Here is a 22,893-nt window from a genome sequence, read left to right as displayed (position 1 = left end):
CCCCCCCAACCTCCCCCCCATCTCCAACCCCCCCCAACCTCCTCCCCCCCCATCTCCTTCCCCCCCCATCTCCTTTCCCCCCCATCTCCTTTCCCCCCCCATCTCCTTCCCCCCCCTCTCCCCCCATCTCCTTCCCCCCCCATCTCCTTTCCCCCCCCATCTCCTTCCCCCCCCATCTCCTTTCCCCCCCCCATCTCCTTCCCCCCCCATCTCCTTCCCCCCCCATCTCCTTTCCCCCCCATCTCCTTTCCCCCCCATCTCCTTTCCCCCCCATCTCCTTTCCCCCCATCTCCTTTCCCCCCCATCTCCTTTCCCCCCATCTCCTTTTCCCCCATCTCCTTCCCCCCATTTCCTTTCCCCCCATCTCCTTTCCCCCCATCTCCTTCCCCCCCATCTCCTTCCCCCCCATCTCCTTCCCCCCCCATCTCCTTCCCCCCCCATCTCCTTTCCCCCCCCATCTCCTTCCCCCCCCATCTCCTTCCCCCCCCATCTCCTTTCCCCCCCATCTCCTTTCCCCCCCATCTCCTTTCCCCCCCCATCTCCTTCCCCCCCCCCATCTCCTTTCCCCCCCCATCTCCTTTCCCCCCCCATCTCCTTTCCCCCCCCATCTCCTTTCCCCCCCCCATCTCCTTCCCCCCCCATCTCCTTCCCCCCCCATCTCCTTCCCCCCCCATCTCCTTCTCCCCCCCATCTCCTTCTCCCCCCCATCTCCTTTCCCCCCCCATCTCCTTTCCCCCCCCATCTCCTTTCCGTCCCCATCTCCTTTCCGTCCCCATCTCCTTTCCGTTCCCATCTCCTCCCCCTCCCCCTTCCCCTCCCCTCCTCCCCCTTCTCCCCCTCCCCTTCTCCCCCTTCCCCTCCCCCTTCTCTCCCGTCTCTCCCCCCTCCCCCCCTCCCCCTCCCCCTTCTCTCCCCTCCCCCCTCCCCCTTCCCCTCCCCCCTTACCCTCCCCTTCTCCCCCTTCTCCCCCCTCTCCCCTTCCCCCCCCCTCCCCTTCTCCCCCCCTCCCCTTCTCCCCCCCTCCCCCTTCTCCCCCTTCCCCCTTCTCCCTTCTCCCCCCTCCCCATCTCTCCCGTCCCCCTTTTCCCCGTCTCTCCCTTCTCCCTCCCTCCCCCTTCTCCCCCATCCCCCCCCTTCCCTCCCTCTGCTCCCCCCCTCTCTCCCTCTACCCCCCTCCTCCCCCTCCCGTCGCTGTCAGAAACACTGACACTGACAGACAGAGAATGAGAGACACAGACAGACAGAGAGATAGATAGAGACACTGACAGAGACACACTTGGGGGGGGCATCCCAGCACGCTGTTGGAGGGCTCCCGGTGCTGCAGTCGGTAAGTAGAAAATGTTTTATTTATTGATTTAAAAAAAAATTATTTCTTATTTTTTTTTGATTGATTTATTGGTTGATTTATTGATGTTTTTATCATTTATTATTGATGATGGCTCTTTATTTGTAAAACTGAAGTGTTTAATGTTTGTAAACTTCCCTTTAAACCCCCCCCGCCCCCCACTCCCTTCGCCTGATTTGTAACCTACGCCTGATTTTCTAAAGTGTAGACAAGGTTTTTTTCGAGCGTACAAAAATCTTCACGCACTCCATTCTAAGTTAGTTTGGAGTAAGCTTTCACTGCCGAAACTTTGAAAACAGGCGTAAGTGGCCTTTTGAAAAGAAAATTCTGTTCCAAAGTGAAACTGTTCTAACTGACTAGAACTGGAGCAAACTAAATGGCGAGAATTCCGATTTCTAAGATACTCCGTTCTACACCAGTTGCTCCTAAAAATCAGGAGCAAATCATGGCGAAACTTGGGGCCATAATATGTGCCTCTGGCAGTTACTGCAATATGCATATAAAATTTAGAAGACTGGAAGACTGGATTTTAAATCTATTGCAATTTCATTGAGATTAGCTGTGAAACTGACATCATATGTACATTGTCCTTAAATAGTGCTGCTTGAGAAATACTGTATGCATCACTTCAGTCTAAAAGACAACCGTTCACCAATATTCTGCCTTGTGTCCATTAACCAATTTCGTATCCATGCTGCCAATGTCCCTTTAATCCCATGGGCTTTAATTTTGATAAGTCTATTGCGTTGTATTTTGTCAAACTGCTTTTGAAAGTCCATATACACAACATCAACTGCACTTTCCTCATCAATCCTCTCCATTTTTTCATTGAAGAACTCAATCACTTTAGTCTAACATGATTTGCCTTTAACAAATCTGTGCTGACTTTCATTTATTAGCTCATATTTTTCCAAATGCCAATTAATTTTGTTGCGGATTATTGTCTCTAGAAGTTTCCCCACCACCGACATTAGGCTGACTGGCCTGTAGATACCGGGTTTATCCCTCTCTCCTTTTTTAAACAACGGAGAAGAAAATCTAGCTCTTGAATTATTAGTCCATAAACGGAGTGTTTTGCTGATTCAATATGGTTCACGCTTTTGCCTTCATGAATTTCTGTCTCATGGAGTATGAACTAAAAGTGAAAGTCTGCAGCTTCTCACATCCTCGATCAAAAACAAGACTTTCACAATAGGCTAATGTCTTTATTAAAAAAAATAAACTCTTTTCAAAGTCTGGGAATCAGTATTAATTATATTTATAATTGGAAGTGGGGGAAAAGAACAGCTCCTCTCCTATCGAGGAATTCCTCATTACTTCTGGCTTCCCACACCTCCCCTTTATGAAATATTATGCATCAGCAAATCATCACATGCCATCAAACCATTAACATGTAAAGCCTCAAGACTCAATTGTACCTAAAGGGTCTTGACACAAAAGGAAAAGAGAAATCTTATCAAATGCAGCAGCTAAGGCTTCCATTTTAAAAAAATAATCATATTGCCATCCATAAATTTCATATAATATAGGCCTATTTTATCAGATGATCAGGAATGGAGTCCGTACCATTATAATGGTGTCTGTCGCCTTATTTTTATAGTGTACTAACAGATCTTCGACGGCACTATTCATGGCAAGTTGGAGGATATGCTTATTTACCATTCTTGTGACTATGTAGAACATCCTCCCTTGCTGGATGGCACCCACACTGACGTGAAGGGCATTTTTTTTTATATAAAGATTAAACTCTCAAATGATGTTGGGGAATGATTGAGGTTAATAAAAGGCTCATAGTTTGTTAAGGCATTGAGAATGAATACATATTGGTATAACATAAGTTGGTCAAGCTATTTTCAGTTGATGTGAGCAGAGTGGGAGGAAGGGAGAAAATATTTTAATTTGAAAAAAATGTAAATATAACTTTAGGTGCAAGTTATTATATTTTTGTTAACTCCAAGAATCACAGGCCTGTGGCTATCTGTATTTAGTGAATATATTTTATTCTGGATTTCCATAGTTGAGCGTGGTCCAAAGAAGAGACAAGTGAAGACACTAGCAACATCCCTGTTGGAAACATTGGATTATGACAGCTCAGATGACAGTGATTTTGAAGTTGGAGATGCTTCAGGTAAGGGCTGTTTGTAAGTGTTTATTTTGTAAAATTTTATTTGATCTGTGCTGCGAAGTATCTTTTTTCTCTCCAGGATTTTCCCTCCCCTTCTGAAAGTGTTGACTCTTTTATTGGGGCACTGTTTCATTGGTGTAGGTTGCACTCTTGCTGAAGTTTCCATAATTCATATGTGAGCCCAGGATGGTGTATGTTGGCAGATTGTTTGATTGTAGAAGGCACCATAGCTGAGCCTGCTTTTGTCCAGTCACAGAGTTCACATATAAAATTACTTCCAGCAAGAATTGCAAGATAGCAGTAAGGTGTCAGCTTAATTGTTCTCCAACCACTGCCCTTGCTGAAATTATGTAAATTTGCACCAATTGATTAATTGAGCCTATGATCCTCCTGATCTATACAGCTCAGCTACTTATTGGATAAACTAGTTAAAACATTAGGAAATAAGTTGTTGCACTTTTCTATTGTATTGCGGGGGAGGGAGGGAGTGTTCATGGCAAATCGTGGTCAGTTGGTCCACCAGCATCTGGAAAGAGAAAAGACACGTTCTGATAAGGTTCTACAGTCAAAAGATTAACATGTATTTCCAGCATTACTTAAAAAAAATCTACGTTTGTTTTGTCAGAATATGATTAAAAAAATAGGACGTGTAGTTTATTTGTTGATCGAAGATCTGATCACTCACAAGTAACTAAGGGTATTTCTTTATGGCAGGTAGTGGAATTAAATTGGTACCTGTTGTGAGTGAAGCTATTTGTCATAACTTTAACATAGTACATTTATTTTAAATTGTGCACTACATAATGCAGGACCTTCTTCCTTTCCGAAAGTTTTAATTGTAAACTGAGCTATAGTACATTATTAAGAGCTATAATTTCCTCTCCTTGTTGAAATATATAGGTGTGTAAGTTGACATTTACTGTTATATTACATTAGCATGTTTCACCACTGTGGAGCATTGATCAAATGAAATATTTAAGGACAAAGTTATTTGACTTGGTGTATAGATGACACCTCTTTGTTCAATAGTGTCATAAATCACAGAATCTCCCCTTTAATAGATCTTCATTGTTGTGATAATTGATAACCCATCCACAGGGCTTTAATCAGAATCCCCACTGGCGGAACAGCCTATGTTAACATTAAACTAGATTGTGCCAATTACTGTATTGAATTTGAAAAACGCAGATCAAACATACATAATAATGCTCAATGTATTTTCAGATAAAGGCTTTTAAATATATTTATCAACTATATGCTGCTAATCTTGGCTATTTAAAAATAATAAAAAAAGTTTATATTGCTTATGTAACAGATTCTGATGGCAGTGGAGAGAGTGCCGGTAAGGACAGTGAAGAAGGTTCGGAGAGTGAGGGAGGACAAAATGGCAGTGAAGAGGACTCAGAACAAGATAAAAAGGTTACCTCTGATGGAAAGATAGTTGAATGCAAGGATGATCAGTCAGAAGAACCTGATATCAAGGAACAAACTGAAAACAAAACTGTTAAGAAGAAAACTAAAGAAACAGTAGATGATGCTGGGCCAGATGAATCAAATGATGGACAAAAGAAATGGAATTTGCGTAAAAAGAGATCAATGCTGGATATGATATCAGTGGAAGAGTTGAATGGCTTTGATGATTATGATAGTGAAGATGATAATGACTGGCGACCTTGTAGTGGAAAGAAGAAAGGAAAAGGTGTAAATAACGATGATGGTGATGAAGGGGGTGGTGAGGATGATGATATCAGTGACAGTGAAGATGGCAATCCCGATGAGGAGGAAGACAGCAGCAGTGCCAGTGAGGAAGATAAGAGAATTAGAAGGAAAAATAGACCTTCCAGTCAAAATGCTGCCAAGACTGAAGGAGCAAGCGATGGCTTTATTCTGTCACAGAATAAGAACTATGAGGTACTGTGATTTTTTTTGATCATATCAGAAGTATTGCCTGTTCAAAGCTACATACAAAAACACAAATACCCTGTATGTTAGAAAAGGCATGTGATTAGAACGTTTTAAAACTCAAATCTGAATGCAAAAGATTGTATATTGTCAGCAATATTGCAACTATTTTCAAGACATGTAGTTCTTGTGAAGTGTTCATACATTCCATATTTATTAATAACTGTATTTAATGAATCTAATTTATTCCATAGTGAAAGTGAAAATAATCCATAGATTTCACTTTTCCAGTCTATTTGTACAGTTTGATGGGGTAAGAATTCAGTTTAAAATGAATAATCTTAAACAGGATTTTATTCTTGCATTTTACCACAATTTAAAGGAAATTGAAGTTAGTCCATAAACTACCTTCTGTCTTTAGATGTCTTTTATAGGGTAACATTGCTGTCTGATGATAAACATCCAAGGTTTTGTAGTCTGCTGCTTTATACTTCAATCTGTTTTCAAGTCAGTGTGCAGTGAGTTCCTGATCTCAGCTCTGATTCCAGTAACAGCTAAATGCTTTGCAGGAGGAAACTAAAATCTGAGAGAGGTGGCCCAAGATCACTTTTATGTACCAGCTAAAGAATGGCATAGGCAGAAGCATCTAAGGTGGTGAGAAAAAAAGTGGGTCATGAATGAATTTAAAGTACAAATGATTACATAGAATTTACAACACAGGAACGGATCATTCGGCTCAACCAGTCTATGCCGGTGTTAACATTCCACACTAGCCTCCTCCTACCTAACTTCATCTCACCCTTTTCATATATCAGCATATCCTTTTATTCCTTTCTCCCTCATGTACTTATCTAGCTTACTCTTAAATGTATCTATGCTATTCACCTCAACTACTCCATGTGGTAGCGAGTTCCACATTCTCACCACTCTCTAGGTAAAAAGAATTCTCCTGAATTCCCTATTGGATTTATTGTGACTATCTTATATTTATGATAGCGCCATGGGCAAGTCCACACACTTTCCAGAAGGAGGTCACTGGATAGCAGAATATGACTGCAACCCCAACTGATATCAGCTAACTTGGCACAGATCAGGCAATCTGTTTGTTCTGTCGAGGTATCTTTCACATTGCACTACATGCCTTAAATGGAACAGTTCCATCCCCAGTCCTTGTGTTCCAAATACAAAAACAAGGAGAAAGAAAGAAAAGGCATTTATATAGTGCTTTACAGCCAATGAAGTACTTTTGAAGTGCAGTAACTGTTGTAATGTAGGAAAAACGATAGCCAATTTGCGCACAGCAAGGTCTCACAAAACAACACTGAGAACACCCAAATCATCTGTTTTTTAGTGTTGTTGATGGAGAGATCTTTCACATCCAGCTGAGAGGGCAGACGTTCAACCATTTTTGCATATGTCTTGTTTTCTAATTGCCAAGGTCATATTCACATTTTGATGACCATTTGATGGAGCAGAGGTCAGGCGAATTTGAATGTAAATGACATGGAATGAAATTAACCCCAAATTGTGAGCTTTTATTAAAATCAAAAGCAAATTGTTCCAAATATGATTCCAAATCAGAAGCCCAAAGGAGGCTATTTAAACAATAAGAAGCAAACAGATGTCAGGGGAAAAAAGACTTTCAAAGTCAATGATAATTCTTTGACATTTTTTAGGTGCAGTAGTAGGACGACGTAGTGAATGTCAGACTTGAGTATGAGGCCGCGGGGTAATGGGAGGCAAGTCAGTGCCCACAGCTGTTGTTACTGCAGAGGCAGTGAGCAGGGGCCAAGTACTTTTTCACAGGTCACTCCCCCCACTATCTCAAACACCATTTAATGTCTAATTTAAGAGCAGAATTGAGGCATTTTTTAGGAGTTGGTTGGCCAGCAAACAATTTAAATTTATTTCGAAAAAGATGCAGCTGGGGAGAAGGGCAAACCCATATTTCAAAATGGATGTTGAGGATAATCACTCTTTAATAGTTTGAGTAGAGATTTGGTACAGATTTGAATTAAAACATCAGCTTAATTTGCTTGCGGGTAGTGTGGTTCAGCAAACTCTGGTCCCACTCGCCCTCTGTGACTTAAGAGAAGAATTTCAAGTGTGGAGGTTTATATTCTTGATTTATTACAGCTCAGGTTTATGGCACAATTCAAAATACATTAGGATATGTTGTAGTAATAGTTTCTCCCACACCCCGCATACTTACCAATTTAAACTTGACATTGGCAAATTGCAGTTTATTAATTGATGTGTCAGACCATAACCTGTGAACATCAGAATGGTTGGTAATGCATGGATAACAACATTTTCTACTGATTCATCTTGTAAGCAGCCCGCTGCAATTGCTATTGAGGGTCACTCTTGAAATGATAGCCATTTTGTTACCTGAAGAATAGACAGACGATTTCAAAGGCTGCTGAGAAAAAGGCGCCAGCTTGCACTTTGAGAAGAAATGAGACAGACTGGGACAAAGGCAATGTCGATTGCTAATTATTAATACTGTGCAATATAAATAAGCTGTAATATTCCCTCGTCACAAACAGTAAAAATTAATTGTAATGTCAGTGTTAAATTATACATGACTGTTTGTCAAATCACAAGAGCTTGCCTATTCACAGATTTCATGATACTCTGGCTCAAATAGTAAGCCAAAAAAAATCAGATACAAGTTTATATATTACGTAAAGAATAATGCCGGAACACGGGGAGAGATTATGACATCATCACAACTCTTTTTTTATGATTAAAGCAGCACCTTGACGACTGTTACATTTATATATTTTGTGTAATTGTGTACAGTAAACCAGGAAAAACTGTTAAGCTATGATCATTGTATTGCTACTTTAATTTTCAACTAAGGACTTTGTAGCTCCAACCTGGGCCCTTACCGCTAATTAAGTGAAAGTAGGACCAACAAAATGATATCTCAAATGAATTTTGCACTGATCTTAATTGGATTTAATGTTTTAATACAAAGTATATCTGTTGACTGGTAACTGAAAATCTTCTGGTAGTGGTTTCACTGGGATTTTTCAATTCTGATGAGTTATTTCAATTATGGGATTGCATATTTAATATGATTTAAAAAAAAATCGACATCATGAAAACTTCAGCCACAGAAAATATCTTGATCTATAAAATATGTGTTTAAAATCAGCAGTAAAACCAAACTTAATAAAAATTCCAAGGGGTTTACATTAAAGGAGTAGTTTTCCAAAACTGTAGGGGAAGATCTTGTAGATCTCAACGCTACAGAAGCTCTTTAAAAGGATATTGTCCAGTGATTTTCCTCCCCTAGATGATGTCTGTCCTGATGTATGCAAGATGATCAATGGGCGGGTTTTTCAAAGGCACCTCAAATATTGCTAATAAAAACAGAAAATGCTGGAAATACTCATCAGGTCAGGCAGCATCTGTGGAGAGAGAAACAGAGTTAACGTTTCAGGACGATGACCCTTCGTCTGGAAAAAGTTAGAGATGTATCAGATTTTTAAGCAAGTCATCATAGGCAGTCCCTCGGAATCGAGGAAGACTTGCTTTCACTCTTAAAATGAGTTCTTAGGTGGCCGAACAGTCCAATACGAGAACCACAGTTTCTGTTGAGAAAAAAGGAAGACATATCAGAAGCACTAGTATGGAAGGTGGCATCGTCAGAACAGATGCAACGGAGACAGAGAAGCTGGGAGAATGGAATAGAGTCCTTGCAGGAAGCGGGATGGGAGGAACTGTTAAAGTGGTGGAGGGTGTCGGAAGAGTCGGGGATGTAGGTGGGAAGAGACTGGACAAAAAGAGAAAAAAATAGTTGAGATAGGGACAGATAAGTTCCGTGGGCAAGTACAGGCTGAAATGATGGGTCTACCAGGGCAGTCCTGTTTATGGATCTTGGGAAGGAGGTAGAAGCAGGCTGTGCGGGATTGTGGAACTATGAGGTTGGCGGCCGTGGAGGGAAGATCTCCGGAGGAGATGAGGTCAGTGACAGTCTTGGAAATGAATATTCTGAATTAAGAAATATGTAGCATTGAGTAGCTGGTGAGAGATTCTGGAGGCAATGGCCCCAAGTTTCCACATGATTTGCTCCTGATTTTTAGGAGCAACTGGTGTAGAACGGAGTATCTTAGAAATCGGAATTCTCGTCATTTAGTTTGCTCCAGTTCTAGTCAGTTAGAACAGTTTCACTTTGGAACAGAATTTTTTTTCAAAAGGGGGCGTGTCCGGCCACTTACGCCTGATTTTAAAGTTTCGTGAGTGAAAACTTACTCCAAACTAACTTAGAATGGAGTAAGTGAAGATTTTTGTACGCTCGAAAAAACCTTGTCTACACTTTAGAAAATCAGGCGTAGGTTACAAATTAGGCGTAGGGAACGAGGTGGGGGGGAGGGCGGGGGAAGGGAAGTCATTAAATTCTACAATCAATCCTTAGTTATACTTATACAAATATTATCCAAATAAATCCAACCTGAATAAACATTTATAAGCAAAGAAAAGATTAAATAAACCATGTTCCTACCTGTGTGAAAGTGCTTCAGGCAGGCCTTTCATGTTGGAGACAGGCAGGGGTGTGGCGTCAGTGTCTCGACGGCAGCGGCAGCAAACTTCGAGCTGAGCTGCAGTGCTTGAGGCAGGCCTTCATTCTCTTCGTGGCTGGCCGCGAAGAAGCAGCACCGGACGGACCCGAGGCCATTCGGCCATGAGATATCAGCGGCGTCAGTGGCTGGCCGGCAGCCGAAGAATCAGCAGCGCACCGACGTGAGGCCATTCGGCCATAAGATATCAGCGGCGTCAGTGGCTGGCCGGCAGCCGAAGAATCAACACCTGACACACGCAGCTCTTTATGGTGCTTGAGGCCATTCGTCCATGCTTTAGGGGCGGTGTCAGTGGCTCGACGGCAGCCGAAGAATCAGCAGCAGCCTTCGAGCTGTGAGGGGGACTGAGGCCATTTGGACAGGGAGAGGCAGCCACATCGACAGTTTTATATTTAAATTTGCAGAATGGGTGCTGCATTGTCAACACCACGTATTATGCAATGGTTTGCCATCTTTGTTCTTGGTGGACGTTGATCCATTGCAAAGTTGAATTGGCACTCTTATTTCTCCAAACACACAGTCCTTAATTTGCATGCACCAATGCAGCACCAGTTCTGCAAGTTTAGCAGTGAAAAGCTGAAGTCACTGATTTCAGCAGGTGATTTATTCAGCAGTGCTGCTAAAAGCACTCCCTCACACACAGAAATATCAAAAAAAGTTAAATTACAAGCCTTTGCAGGGGTCCAAGAAACAAATCTTCACTTTTTCTGCAGTATTTTAAAAAAATGGCCGAGTGCCAATGTTTGTGTGAGACTGCGTGTGTGCGCACGCTCCAACGCGCACGCACAGGGTTGCCGGCACCACGAAGGCTAATTTAAATTGTACCCGCCCCCTGCTACTTAGAAAATCGGTGCGAGTGGTAGGCTCCGCCCCTGCTGCGAAGAGCGCGCCGCGCCAAGCAGACATCGAGCTCCAAGGAGCTCGAGAATATCGGACTTTTATTTAGGCGCAGTTTTCGGCACGAAAAACAGGCGCCCAGCTCGGAGGTGCACCGTTTTCACCACGGGACGAAACTTGGGGCCTAAGAAGCTACCTTACCAGTAAACACAAAGTATTACCACGGAGCCAAGGCTGATGGATACCATGAGCCCACAGTAGATGGAAAAACTAGTAATTGTCAATAATTTAAAAAAAAGTATTCCAGGTCCACTCAGAAACTTGGTTCAAGCAGTTTGAAACAAAGGTTTTTTTTTATGGTTAGGAGATTTATGTTGGATTATATGAAGAAAGATAGAAGAAAGAACTTGTATTTTATAACACCTTTTACGACCTTGGGATGTCCCAAAGCGCTTTACAGGCAATGAAATACTTTTGAAATGTAGTCATTGTTGTAATGTAGGGAAATGTACTATACTAAAAGGAAGAAAAGGTAAAATTTGTTTAAACATTTAGCCATATTTTAGTGTATGGTCTCTAGTGCAAGGTCTATAGTATGCTGGGGGAAACTACGGGCCCAAGTTCGGGTGGAGTTGCTCCTATTTTTTTGGAGCAAATAGTTTAGTTTCTTAAAAATCGCAATTCTCAGCATTTAGTTTGCTCCAGTTCTAGTGAGTTAGTTTAGTTTTGTTTTAGTTCAGTTTTTTTTTCAAAAGGGGACGCTACCAGCCATCTATGCCTATTTTACAAGTTTAGGCACTGAAAAGTTACTCCAAACTAACTTAGAACGGAGTAAGTGTCGACTTTTGTACGCTCAGAAAAACCTTGCGTACACTTTAGAATTTGGCGCAGGTAAGCCAGAGCTGGGGGAGGGGAAGGGAAGTTAGAGGATTTTCCAAAACATTAAACACTTCACTTTTAAAAATAAAGAACTATCATCAATTTAAAAAAAATAATTTAATAAATCAATAAATAAAAAATAAAAAGTTCCTACCTCACCTACCCGTTCGGGAGCCCGGCCAGTGCTCGGGGCTGCGTGCTGCAGGCTGGAAATCGGCACTCTGCCTGCTCCAGGAGCCCATTCGACGAGGGCTAGGGGCTGCGTGCTTCGGGCCCCTCCCACACAGCCAGCAGCACACGCACATGGAATCTGGAGGCCAGAAGCTACTGCGCACGTGCGCAGCTGCTGGCACTCTTTTTGGCCCAAGGCTGTAGCTCTGCCCCCCTGCTGTTGTGCTATGACGCGCTGACTGCTGAACAGGCCTGCTGCACTCAGAGAATTGGGAGGTAAGTTTTTGGCACGCTTTTCATTCCACAAAATAGGCAGGCCTCTCAGAGTTGTGCCGTTCTAGCGGATATTGGATACTTGGGCCCCATGTAACTTACTGTAGATTATCCCCAGATAAAGATCAAAATAAAGACAAATTAGTTTTATTTGATTTTTTTTTGTCTTTGTATAAATATATAGAATCCTGATTTTAAGCCCATCTTTCATAGGGTGGGCATGAGACCTGTGTGTGGTATAACTAGCTGCAGGAAATTTGACACTTCCTTTGACTTTCCTTACTTTTGTATGCAAGAACCTGCTAGCTTCTTGTGTCTGGTTGTGATGAAACTTGTGTGGAGATCTCCCTCTGAATCTGTGTTCTTTTAGTTTCTTATTCTCAAATGAACAAGTAAAGAAAATCTTATTTCATAATTTTGGCCAAACACAATTGGTGCCATTCCATTTAACTTGGGACAATTAGATGACTTCCAGCAGTACCTCTTGAAAAATGTTTTATTGTATTTTTGAGATTTGCATATGGTAAAATAATACAGCGGATTCAATGCACAATTTATTTGTGTATACACTGTTTGAAATAGTTTTGACAAATAGTTTAAATTTTTTTCTTTTTTTTAAGGACATCTTTTTAACAGACAGAGACCAAAACTTCAGTTCTCAGAAGATGGACTTTGTACAGATATGCTGTGTATGTCTGGGAGATAACAGTGAAGATGCAGATGAAATTGTCCAGTGTGACAATTGTGGAGTAACTGTACACGAAGGTAAGTGCTATGGGTTTTAGCAGTATGTCATTATAAATATAAACAGTCCAGTTTTAATCTGTTGACTAACTAAAAGTGGTATTGAAGTGTGAACAAAGGGCTATGGATAACATTATGCTAGATTTATATTTATACAGTTGCCTCTCACCATAGTAACATTTACATCTGCAAGAGACCGATGGAATTTTAACATAAATATATTTCTTAAGAAAGTGAGAGCTGAGTGTAATACCAGTTTGGGAGTTAATTAGAGATAAACATACATGACCTCAGAAAAAATTAGTCTGATTGCATTTTTTTTTGAAGAAGTTACTTGGTTGGTGGATGAAAGTAGCCCATTGTGTACTTGTATTTTCAGAATGCTTTGATTAGGTGCCGCACAATAGGTTACTCAACAAAATTTCTACGAGATAGAATTTTGTAGAATTGATACGAGGATGTGAAATCAGATTCAGAATTAGCTGCATTCCGTAGACAGAAAATGGTTGTTAATAGTTGTGGATCTGCTTGGAGATCCATTTCCAGTGGTGTGCCAGAGGGATTGGTGTTGAGACTGTTTTTTACGATCTTCGCTGATAACCGGAATAGGGGAACAGTTTGCGAATGATATGAAGATTTGCGCTTCAGGCCGTGGATACAAATAAACTACTACAAGCAGATCTTGATGTGAAGGAGGAATGGGCCTATGTTTTGAAAATGGCATTTAACATAGATAAATGTAATGTTATATAGGGCAGGGCCTGTACCAAGTATACTTGTATGCTACAAAGTACTGAACTAAAGTCTGTTGAGAAATAAAAAGATCTTTGTGTTATAATACATAATTCTCTTTTATGATTCATGGCCAGTGTCATGAAGCAATAGGCAAAACAAATAAAATACTAGGGGCTGGAAATTCATCACCTTTCCGCCTATTTTACAATCCATTTACCACTGGGAAACAGTTTACCGCCCAAATGATGGCCAAACTTGAAATTACTACCCATTTACCGGCCAAATATCGGTGGTGGTAAATTAGTCAGTCAATTACCGCCGGTGGTAAACTATACCTACTCCTGCACCTATTTTCTATGTTTCTATGTTTCTATACCGCCCGCCCATTTTTTAATTTTTACAATTTTTTTTAACTGATTTTTGAAGTCGTTTCTCATGCACCGCTCAAATACTGCCCAAAAATACCGGCGGCGGTAAATTCAGAAAATTGTCCATTTTTACTGCCGGACTAAAATACCGCCCAGAAAACCCATGTCTTATCTGACCTTAACCCAGCGGTAGGGGTGCCATTTTTAAAATCGAAGAATCTTGAGGAAAAGCTGTTTGAAGTTGGTGAGAGCTTAAAAGTTATTTTTGAGTAGATTTTAAGAGTGTTTGAATATATTGGAGAGTATCTGAGCACATTGTGGTCAATTTAAAGGACATTTGTGGTTAGTTGAGGACATGTGAGGATACTTGAGGACATTTTAGAACATTAAAAAGAATGGGGCCTGCATTTCTGTACCAACATTGCTGACTACTTACATACTGCGGAATAGAGCTGGAAGAAGGTTTATTGAAGAGCATTATGTGCCCAATCAACGAGGTCGCAGACTTCTGAGGAGGAGAAGCCTTACCCCCAACAAATCAACAGGGAGAAGCGCTCAGAACAGCACCTGTCTGATACACAGTGCGTTAGAAGGCTGCGCTTCCAAAAAGAAGTCATCAAAAGATATGCCAGCTCATAAAAGCAGACCTGCAGCCTACCAGGACCGCACTGCCCGTCGAGGTGAAGATGACTGCGGCACTTACCTTCTATACATCTGGCTCCTTTCAGGCATCAGCTGGTGACATATGCTGCATTTCTCAGCATGCCACACATCTCTGCATTCGCCAGGTAACTGAAGCGTTTTACGCACGCAGGATGGACTTTATAAACTTCCCAATAACCAGGGAGGCACAGAGTGAGAGGGCTTTGGGTTTTTCAAGAATTGCTAACTTCCCTAAGATCCAGGGTGCCATAGACTGTATGCACATCGCCCTGAAAACACCTTTAGAGAGCCAGAGGTGTATCGAAACCGAAAGGGATTCCACTCCTTGAACGTGCAGCTCGTCGTCGACCACACACAACGCATCATGACAGTAAATGCCAATTTTCAGAGAGCATCCATGATGCATACATCTTGCGTGAGAGCACTGTCTCTGACCTGTAAGAGTCAGCCACAAGGTCACTGCTGGATACTGGGAGACAAAGGATACGGCCTCGCCACTTGGCTCATGATCCCTTTCGGAAGCCTTAGACAGATGCCGAGCATCGCTTCAAAGCAGCCATCTAGCCACACGCAATATCGTCAAAGACAATTGGAGTGCTGAAGCAGCGCTTCCGATGCCTGGACCACTCTGAAGGCAGCCTGCAATACCTTCCTGAGCAGGTCACTGAGTTCATTGGTGGTGTGTTGCATGTTGCACAACTTCGGCATCATGAAGGGTAAAGGGGACTGCAGGACCACCGTAGGAGAGAGGGGAGGAGGACGAGGGTGTCGAGGAGGACAAGGAGTCTGGCGATGAACCTCCTACCTCTGCCCCTACCTAGGTTGGAACCATGGCGTTGTGCAGCAGAGCACCTCGAGCACTGCTGCTGTGGGGGGTGGGGGGGGGGGGGGTGACAATGACAGCACCCTGTGTGGGGATACTGGAGAAGCTCGGGGTGTTGAAGACCCGGCTTCAGAGTCTGAAGCAATTAATTCCTCCCGAAGCTCAGGTGCTGTCGCCATCGGTGGTATGACACTTTGGGGTGCAGTGCCATATGCCGATTCCATCAATTACCGCATGGCGTCGACGGAATCGGCAGTTCGCCGCAATCAGCTCTGCCGTGTCCTCCGATTGATGTGCGGATTGTGCGACGATGTTCCCAGCTATGCCACCCATGGCCTGGAGGAGCTCTCAACCCACGTCAACGCTCGCCCTAGACAGTCCCACCATGTCCAGATTGACCTCTGCCTGTTGTGGAGTATACCTGTCCTGCCGGATCAACCTCCGTGGATTCGGCACAGGGGCTGGAACCTGTTGCTCGAACGGCAATTTCGCTAGTCGTGTGACTAGTAGTTGCCTGCGACGGTTCTTGAGTTAAATACCAAATGACACACTAGACAATGGCGGTACTGTTAATGTTTGGTTTAATACAGAAGAAGTACAAGACTCACCACTTATACTTTACAGTTACCCAATTGGTCCCCGGATGATCAGTCCGTCCGAACACTGTTCCGTCAAGGGTCTCTTCCCTGGTGCCTACTTCTGCCGAGTGTTACTCCTAGGTCCTCGCTATGGACTGTCCAAACCTGTCTATCTTTATACCCTCCTTCTCATGCTTAACTAGTTGAGTTGGTGCCAGTAAGTCTGAGGCAATCAGGGTCTTTCCTGCTGTCAAGTTGGTGGCAGTAAGTCTGAGATGATGAGGGTCTTTCCTGCTGAAATTGGCAGTGCATACTCGGTCTTTATGTTGGGGGAAATTGGCTCCGCTTTGGCTGCCCAGACCGGTGACCTTATGGCCAGTACTTCCACAGAACACTCTGGGTGCGCTGTTGCACACCGCTTGGTCCCGCTACTTCCTCCGATCAGAACCCAGAAAAAAGGGATCCCGGCGAGGAAGAGGTAAAATAGACCCCTGAGTATCCTCCTCTCCATCCTCCACCACCTCCTGCACTTGTAGTACAATGTCCTCTCCCCTGCCACAACAGCTTGAGGAGGATAATCCAAATGAACGTTTTCTTCCTCAGTAGAATCACCTTCAGAAATCCACACTTAATGGATGTAGGCGGAGGCAGATGCCTGGACAGCTTGCTGTTCCTCCTGTGCAACTGGAAAACATAATATGAGTGGTTAGCAGCAGGGGAGGGGGTCAGGGTGACATGAGTACGCTCACATTGTGCAGGCTTATCTAGAGGACCACCACTACTGCATTCCATGTCGCCGAGAGACAATACATGTAATTAGACTAAACCGAATGGACAGAAACTGCATGACATTACATTTCATGGTCCCAGCATTCCATTACATTATTTCGACATTATACTGACATAACATTAAATTACATGACCGCAACAGAGACTGGGGATTATGCAGGACTTACCCTCCACTACCACCGGATCAGCACCACCACGGGTAGCCGAGCGATTATGTGCTCCGCCCAGGGCCGCGGCGCTTTCTTCCAGGTCGGACAACTCGAGGAAGTTTGGTGGGCTTCCAACCGTGCGCCACCGCTCAGCGTGATTGCTGGATATTTTCTTCTGCAAAGACACAATAGCAATGTTTAACCTAATTGCCCAGATACTGTTACGGAACACACAGATAGACATCCCCAATTAGCCATCCCCAATCCTTTCTTCAATGTTCCATTAATGTACCATTAAGATGCAAGTGCTGCATGATGAACACGTACAAGTACAGAAAACCATTGCAACAAGATCGTTGATGGCACATAATGCGTGGCACCAAGCTTACTTACATTAAAATGTGGCAGATTTACATTTTAAGTATTGAGTCAGTGCATGATTTAAAGTTAGTACTTACTCTTGCGGCCGAAACTATGTCGTTCCATCACTTACGGCACTGGTTTGCTCTCCCGATGGACTCCGCGACTGAGGACACCGCCTCCGAGATCTCAGTCCAAATTCGTTGGTATACTGCTGGAGCATGTTTCCCACGCCCACCCTGGGTCAATTGACCCCATCTACATTGCACCTCATGGACCAGAGCCTCTTGGACGTTCAACGAGAATCTTTGCGCCCTCCTCCTCCCCCCTACCTCTTTCCACCTCTCCCTCTCTTCCTCTCTTCATTATTTGGCCGGAAAATTATGCAAAAATATGCAAACATTATACAATTGTTGTGAACTGTTCAAAATAAACGGGGATGGTACAAAACAGATGTTTCTAAATCGATTATTAAAGTATTTCTCAATGTGCTGCTTGATGACCTTTCGGCAATAGTTCCACTCTCTCTCTCTCTCTCTCTCTCTCTCTCTCTCTCTCTCTCTCCCTCTCTCTCTCCCTCTCTCCCTCTCTCCCTTCCCCCTCCCTCTTCTGCGCATGCGTGGACGATCCCTGACCCCGAATTGCTGCAAAAACAAATGTCTGAGAGAAAAAAAAAATTGCGCATGCGCAGAAGGTCCGTTTTCACGGACGGCAGCCTTACACGATTAAAAAAAATGCCACCGCTGGATACTTATCGCCATCTCCGGCAAAACATTGCCAAAACTGGCGGCTTTGGTTTTTCGCATTATTCTGGCCGTACTAAAAACGCGATCAGCGTTTACCGCCAGAATACTGCTGAGATAAGGGCTATGACAGTAATTACTGAATTTCTAGCCGTAAGTCTTTTCGGCTGATTCAATGCAAAACAAAAAGCACCATATTGTCTTTGTATAAGACCTTGATTAGACCTAAGAACAAGCTGCGCACATAGGGATTCTATGTATACCTTTAAAAGAGAGCTCGATCACTACTTGAATGGGGTGGAAATCATCGCATACGAAAGGTAGCTGTGGTACTAAATTTGGTCATGTGGTCTCATGGACTAGTTTTGATCAACTTAGGGGTTCGGAGAGGAATTTTCCAGATTTTGTTCTTTCTAAATTGGCTGTGGGTTTTTAATTTATTTTTATTTTTGCTCCTCCCCAGGTGATACTGTCTTAGTTTTTTTTTTATGTTTAGTGTTTGGGTTAAAGATAAGCACATGGTACATGATACTTAAAGGGGTGACGGTGGATAGGCAATGGCAAACATTTAAAGATCACATGGATGAACTTCAACAATTGTACATGCCTGCCTGGAGTAAAAATAAAATGGGGAAGGTAGCTCAACCGTGGCTAACGAGGGAAATTAAGGATAGTGTTAAATCCAAGGAAGAGGCATATAAATTGGCCAGAAAAAGCAGCAAACCTGAGGACTGGGAGAAATTTAGAATTCAGCAGAGGAGGACAAAGGGTTTAATTAGGAGGGGGAAAATAGAGTATGAAAATAAGCTTGCAGGGAACGTAAAAACTGACTGCAAAAGCTTCTATAGATATGTGAAGAGAAAAAGATTAGTGAAGACAAACATAGGTCACTTGCAGTCAGATTCAGGTGAATTTATAACGGGGAACAAAGAAATGGCAGACCAGTTGAACAAATACTTTGGTTCTGTCTTCACTAAGGAAGACACAAATAACCTTCCGGAAATACTAGGGGACCGAGGGTCCAGGGAGAAGGAAGAACTGAAGGAAATCCTTATTAGGCGGGAAATTGATGGGATTGAAGGCCGATCAAACCCCGGGACCTGATAGTCTGCATCCCAGAGTACTTAAGGATTGGGGGTAATGTACTGACATGGATAGAGAACGGGTTGGCAGACAGGAAGCAGAGAGTCGGGATAAACTGGTCCTTTTCAGAATGGCAGGCAGTGACTAGTGGGGTGCCGCAAGGCTCAGTGCTGGGACCCCAGCTATTTACAATATACGTTAATGATTTAGATGAAGGAATTGAGTGTAATATCTCCCAAGTTTGCAGATGACACTAAACTGGGTGGCGGTGTGAGCTGTGAGGAGGACGCGAAGAGGCTGCAGGGTGACTTGGACAGGTTAGGTGAGTGGGCAAATGCATGGCACATGCAGTATAATGTGAGGTTATCCACTTTGGTGGCAAAAACACGAAGGTAGAATATTATCTGAATGGCGGCAGATTAGGAAAAGGGGAGGTGCAATGAGACCTGGGTGTCATGGTACATCAGTCATTGAAGGCTGGCATGCAGGTACAGCAGGTGGTGAAGAAGGCAAATGATATGTTGGCCTTCATAGCGAGAGCATTTGAGGATAGGAGCAGGGAGGTCTTACTGCAGTTATACAGGGCCTTGGTGAGGCCTCACCTGGAATATTGTGTTCATTTCTGGTCTCCTAATCTGAGGAAGGACGTTCTTGCTATTTAGGGAGTGCAGCGAAAGTTCACCAGACTGATTCCCGGGATGGCAGGACTGACATATGAGGAGAGACTGGATCGACTGGGCCTTTATTCACTGGAGTTTAGAAGGATGAGAGGGGATCTCAGAAATATCTAAAATTCTGACAGAACTGGACAGGTTAGATGCAGGAAGAATGTTCCCGATGTTGGGGAAGTCCAGAACCAGGGGACACAGTCTAAGGATAAGGGGTAAGCCATTTAGGACTGAGACGAGGAGAAAACTTCTTCACTCAGAGATTGAACCTGTTAACCTGTGGAATTTTCTACCGCAGAGAGTTGTTGATGCCAGTTCATTGGATATATTCAAGAGGGAGTTGGATATGGCCCTTACGGCTAAAGGGATCAAGGGTTGTGGAGAGAAAGCAGGAAAGGGGTACTGAGGTGAATGATCAGCCATGATCTTATTGAATGGTGGTGCAGGCTCGAAGGGCCAAAGGGCCTACTCCTGCACCTATTTTCTATGTTAATTGTACGCCATGTTTGGTATCACTGCAAAATGGTTTGTCAATTTTCAAATGATGCTACAAATGGTGTGCAAAGCAATCTTCATATCTGACTGTCTAAACCCAGTATCTAGTGGCGTCGCCTCTGAACTACAGTTAACAGACTGCATTATAATGGTGGTCTTAAGCAGTTCAGGTTGCAAAGGGAAAACTTTAGTACCACCAAAAGGAAAAAGGCCCTGATATTCCGGTCGGAGACTTCCCGCAGGCAATTGCCTCTGACCGGAGAATTTTTACGAATTTACCTGGTGGTCTTGGAGACGCCCCGGATTCCTGTGGGGAGGACTTCTCTTTCTGCGTTGTGACGCACGCTCCCGTCCTCGAGGTTCGCACGCAGAAGATGCAGTCACGTGTGACTGCTGAATCAATCAGGTACAGTATTCTCCATTAATAGCAATGAGAACTCCGTTTCTACGAGTTCTTATTGCTATTGAGAAAAAAACAAACACAATAGCATCAAATAAAAAAAATAAAAAAACACCTCACAATTAAAGTTAATCTTAGAGAAAAATTTTTTCTGAGTTTTGACAAAGTTTTTTTAAAGCATGGTTTAAAATAAATTTAACGTAGTGGGCATGGTTTTTAAAAATAAAATGTGTATTTTTAATTTTATTTTTTATGTTTTAAGTTGTTCTTTAAAACTCTTACGCTTGTAAAAGTAGGCTATGCGCCTGCTTTTATCAGGCGCAAGAGTTTTCAGGACATTTGCTGGGCAAGATATGGGTAAATACCGCAATCTTGCCCTTGCAAATGTCCTCGCTCCCGAGATGCGGATGCACTGACAAGCTAGAACTTGACAGATCGGAAAAGACGGCTTTCAGCGCATGCGCATAGTGCACTGAAAACCAGCTTTTCCGATGCCTTCCCGGGTCCGTAGAAACTCCATATGGAACCGGGGAGGCTGGAATTTCTGGGCCAATAATAATTCCTCACTTGGTTGTCCTTCATGGGAATGAAGTTTGAAATAATTTTCAAGGTTAAAAAAAAATAACAAACTGTGCAACGTATGTTGTGACTTCATGCTATCACAATGTCACCATCAAAGAGATTCCTATTAGCTAAAATCATATTGACTGTTAACTAGCATCGTCAGCCCAGATATATAATTCAACATCTTTTGAAATTATACTGAAACAAAAGGCAGCAGCCAACTTTTCTCATTATTACATTAGATCAACAGTTGTTCATAGGTTATCAGTTGGAAAGTTTATCCATTCAAATACAATTGCCACTTCCAGTTCACAGCTTGACTGCATATGCCCAAAGTGCCAATCTGAGCAAAGAGAATAGAATGACACTCAAGCAGAAGGTTTAGGTGCAACTTGGAATGCTGCATTTGAAGTGACCTTTTTGCATCACAAAATATCGTGTAAATTCTCTCCCATCTTGCAAAAAATAGCTACTAATGGTTGAATTTAACCCTGTGTGACTGTTTTAATTCCTTGCATGCTGTTTATAACAATACAAAAATGCAGTTGAAAAATGACACAGAATACATTTTTGTCACAATCAGTATATTACAAACCAAAAGTTCGTATTTTGAAGTTTGAACTTTAGAAACATGCAGATTTTCAATGTTACTGGCCATTTGTGATCTTCACTTTATTTTAAAGAAGCTTTGCGCGTTAAACAAGATTTTAGACAGTGGAATCATATATTCCCATATTAAAACCATAAACCAAGTTTCCTCTGTTATCTATTGATGGATGGGAAATACTAGGCAAGTGTGCACTGTTGGTAAGCCTCATCCAGCATGGTAAGCCTTATCCGGAAGGAAAACCTGAGGCTGTTGTTATGTATGCATGCTTGTATTGTTATATGATGTCTAACACTGAATGTACCTTACACTGTACACACCTTACTGTACACCAGAGGGTGCTGCTGCTGGAGACCGAAGGGTTACCTACACGCTGCAGGCACCCCAGTATAAAAGGGAGCTCACAGCTTGGTGTCCTCACTCAAGGAGCTGCAAATAAAGGACTACAGTTTACACAGTTTAAGTACCATACCCTGCCTCATGGAGTCATTACCAAAGGTGCCTGCATACACCACAACTGGCGACGAGGTCACGAACTACACGCTCAGCATGTCGAATCTCGGCAACTTTCAGCAATTTACCGATGGGGAAGATTGGGACGTTTTTGTAGAAAGATTGGAACATTTCTTCATAGCCAACGACCTGGATGGGGGCACACTGGCTACACGACCGAAAAAGCGCAGGGCCATCCTGCTTAGCAGTTGTGGGCCCACCATCCATTGTCTCGTCAGGAACTTGCTAGCCCCAGAGAAGACAATCACGAAGAGCTATGAGAAACTTGTAACACTAATACAGGAGCAACTAAAACCAAAAGAAATCATCCTCACAGCCAGGCTCCGGTTCTACACTTACCGGCGACCCAAAGGCCAAGAAAGTATGCTGCACACTTAAGAAGACTGGCTGCACCGTGTGATTTTGGAGACCACCTTAATGAAGCACTAAGGGACATATTTGTCATCGGAATCGGCCACGAGGGCCTCCTACACAAATTGCTCTCTGTGGA

General features: G+C 43.1%; 1 protein-coding gene across 9 annotated transcripts in view; it reads left to right on the top strand.

Annotated features, from left to right (window-relative positions):
* Positions 1–22,893, top strand: part of phf14 (PHD finger protein 14) — a 444,962-nt gene that overhangs the window by 43,901 nt on the left and 378,168 nt on the right. For all 9 annotated transcript variants that reach the window (XR_011593351.1, XR_011593352.1, XM_070881023.1 and 6 more), the window contains exons 2-4: positions 3,363–3,473; positions 4,786–5,381; positions 12,742–12,886. Coding sequence is in view for 7 of the 9 variants with exons in the window: in XM_070881023.1 (XP_070737124.1) it covers positions 3,363–3,473; positions 4,786–5,381; positions 12,742–12,886 (852 nt within the window). In the remaining 2 variants the exon portion in view is untranslated. The remainder of the gene's footprint in view (positions 1–3,362; positions 3,474–4,785; positions 5,382–12,741; positions 12,887–22,893) is intronic.

Source organism: Pristiophorus japonicus, chromosome 5 (genome assembly GCF_044704955.1).
Source record: "Pristiophorus japonicus isolate sPriJap1 chromosome 5, sPriJap1.hap1, whole genome shotgun sequence".
Lineage (NCBI taxonomy): Eukaryota > Metazoa > Chordata > Chondrichthyes > Pristiophoridae > Pristiophorus > Pristiophorus japonicus.
Note: the sequence above shows the minus strand (reverse complement) of the source record. Positions and strands in the feature narration are given on the sequence as shown.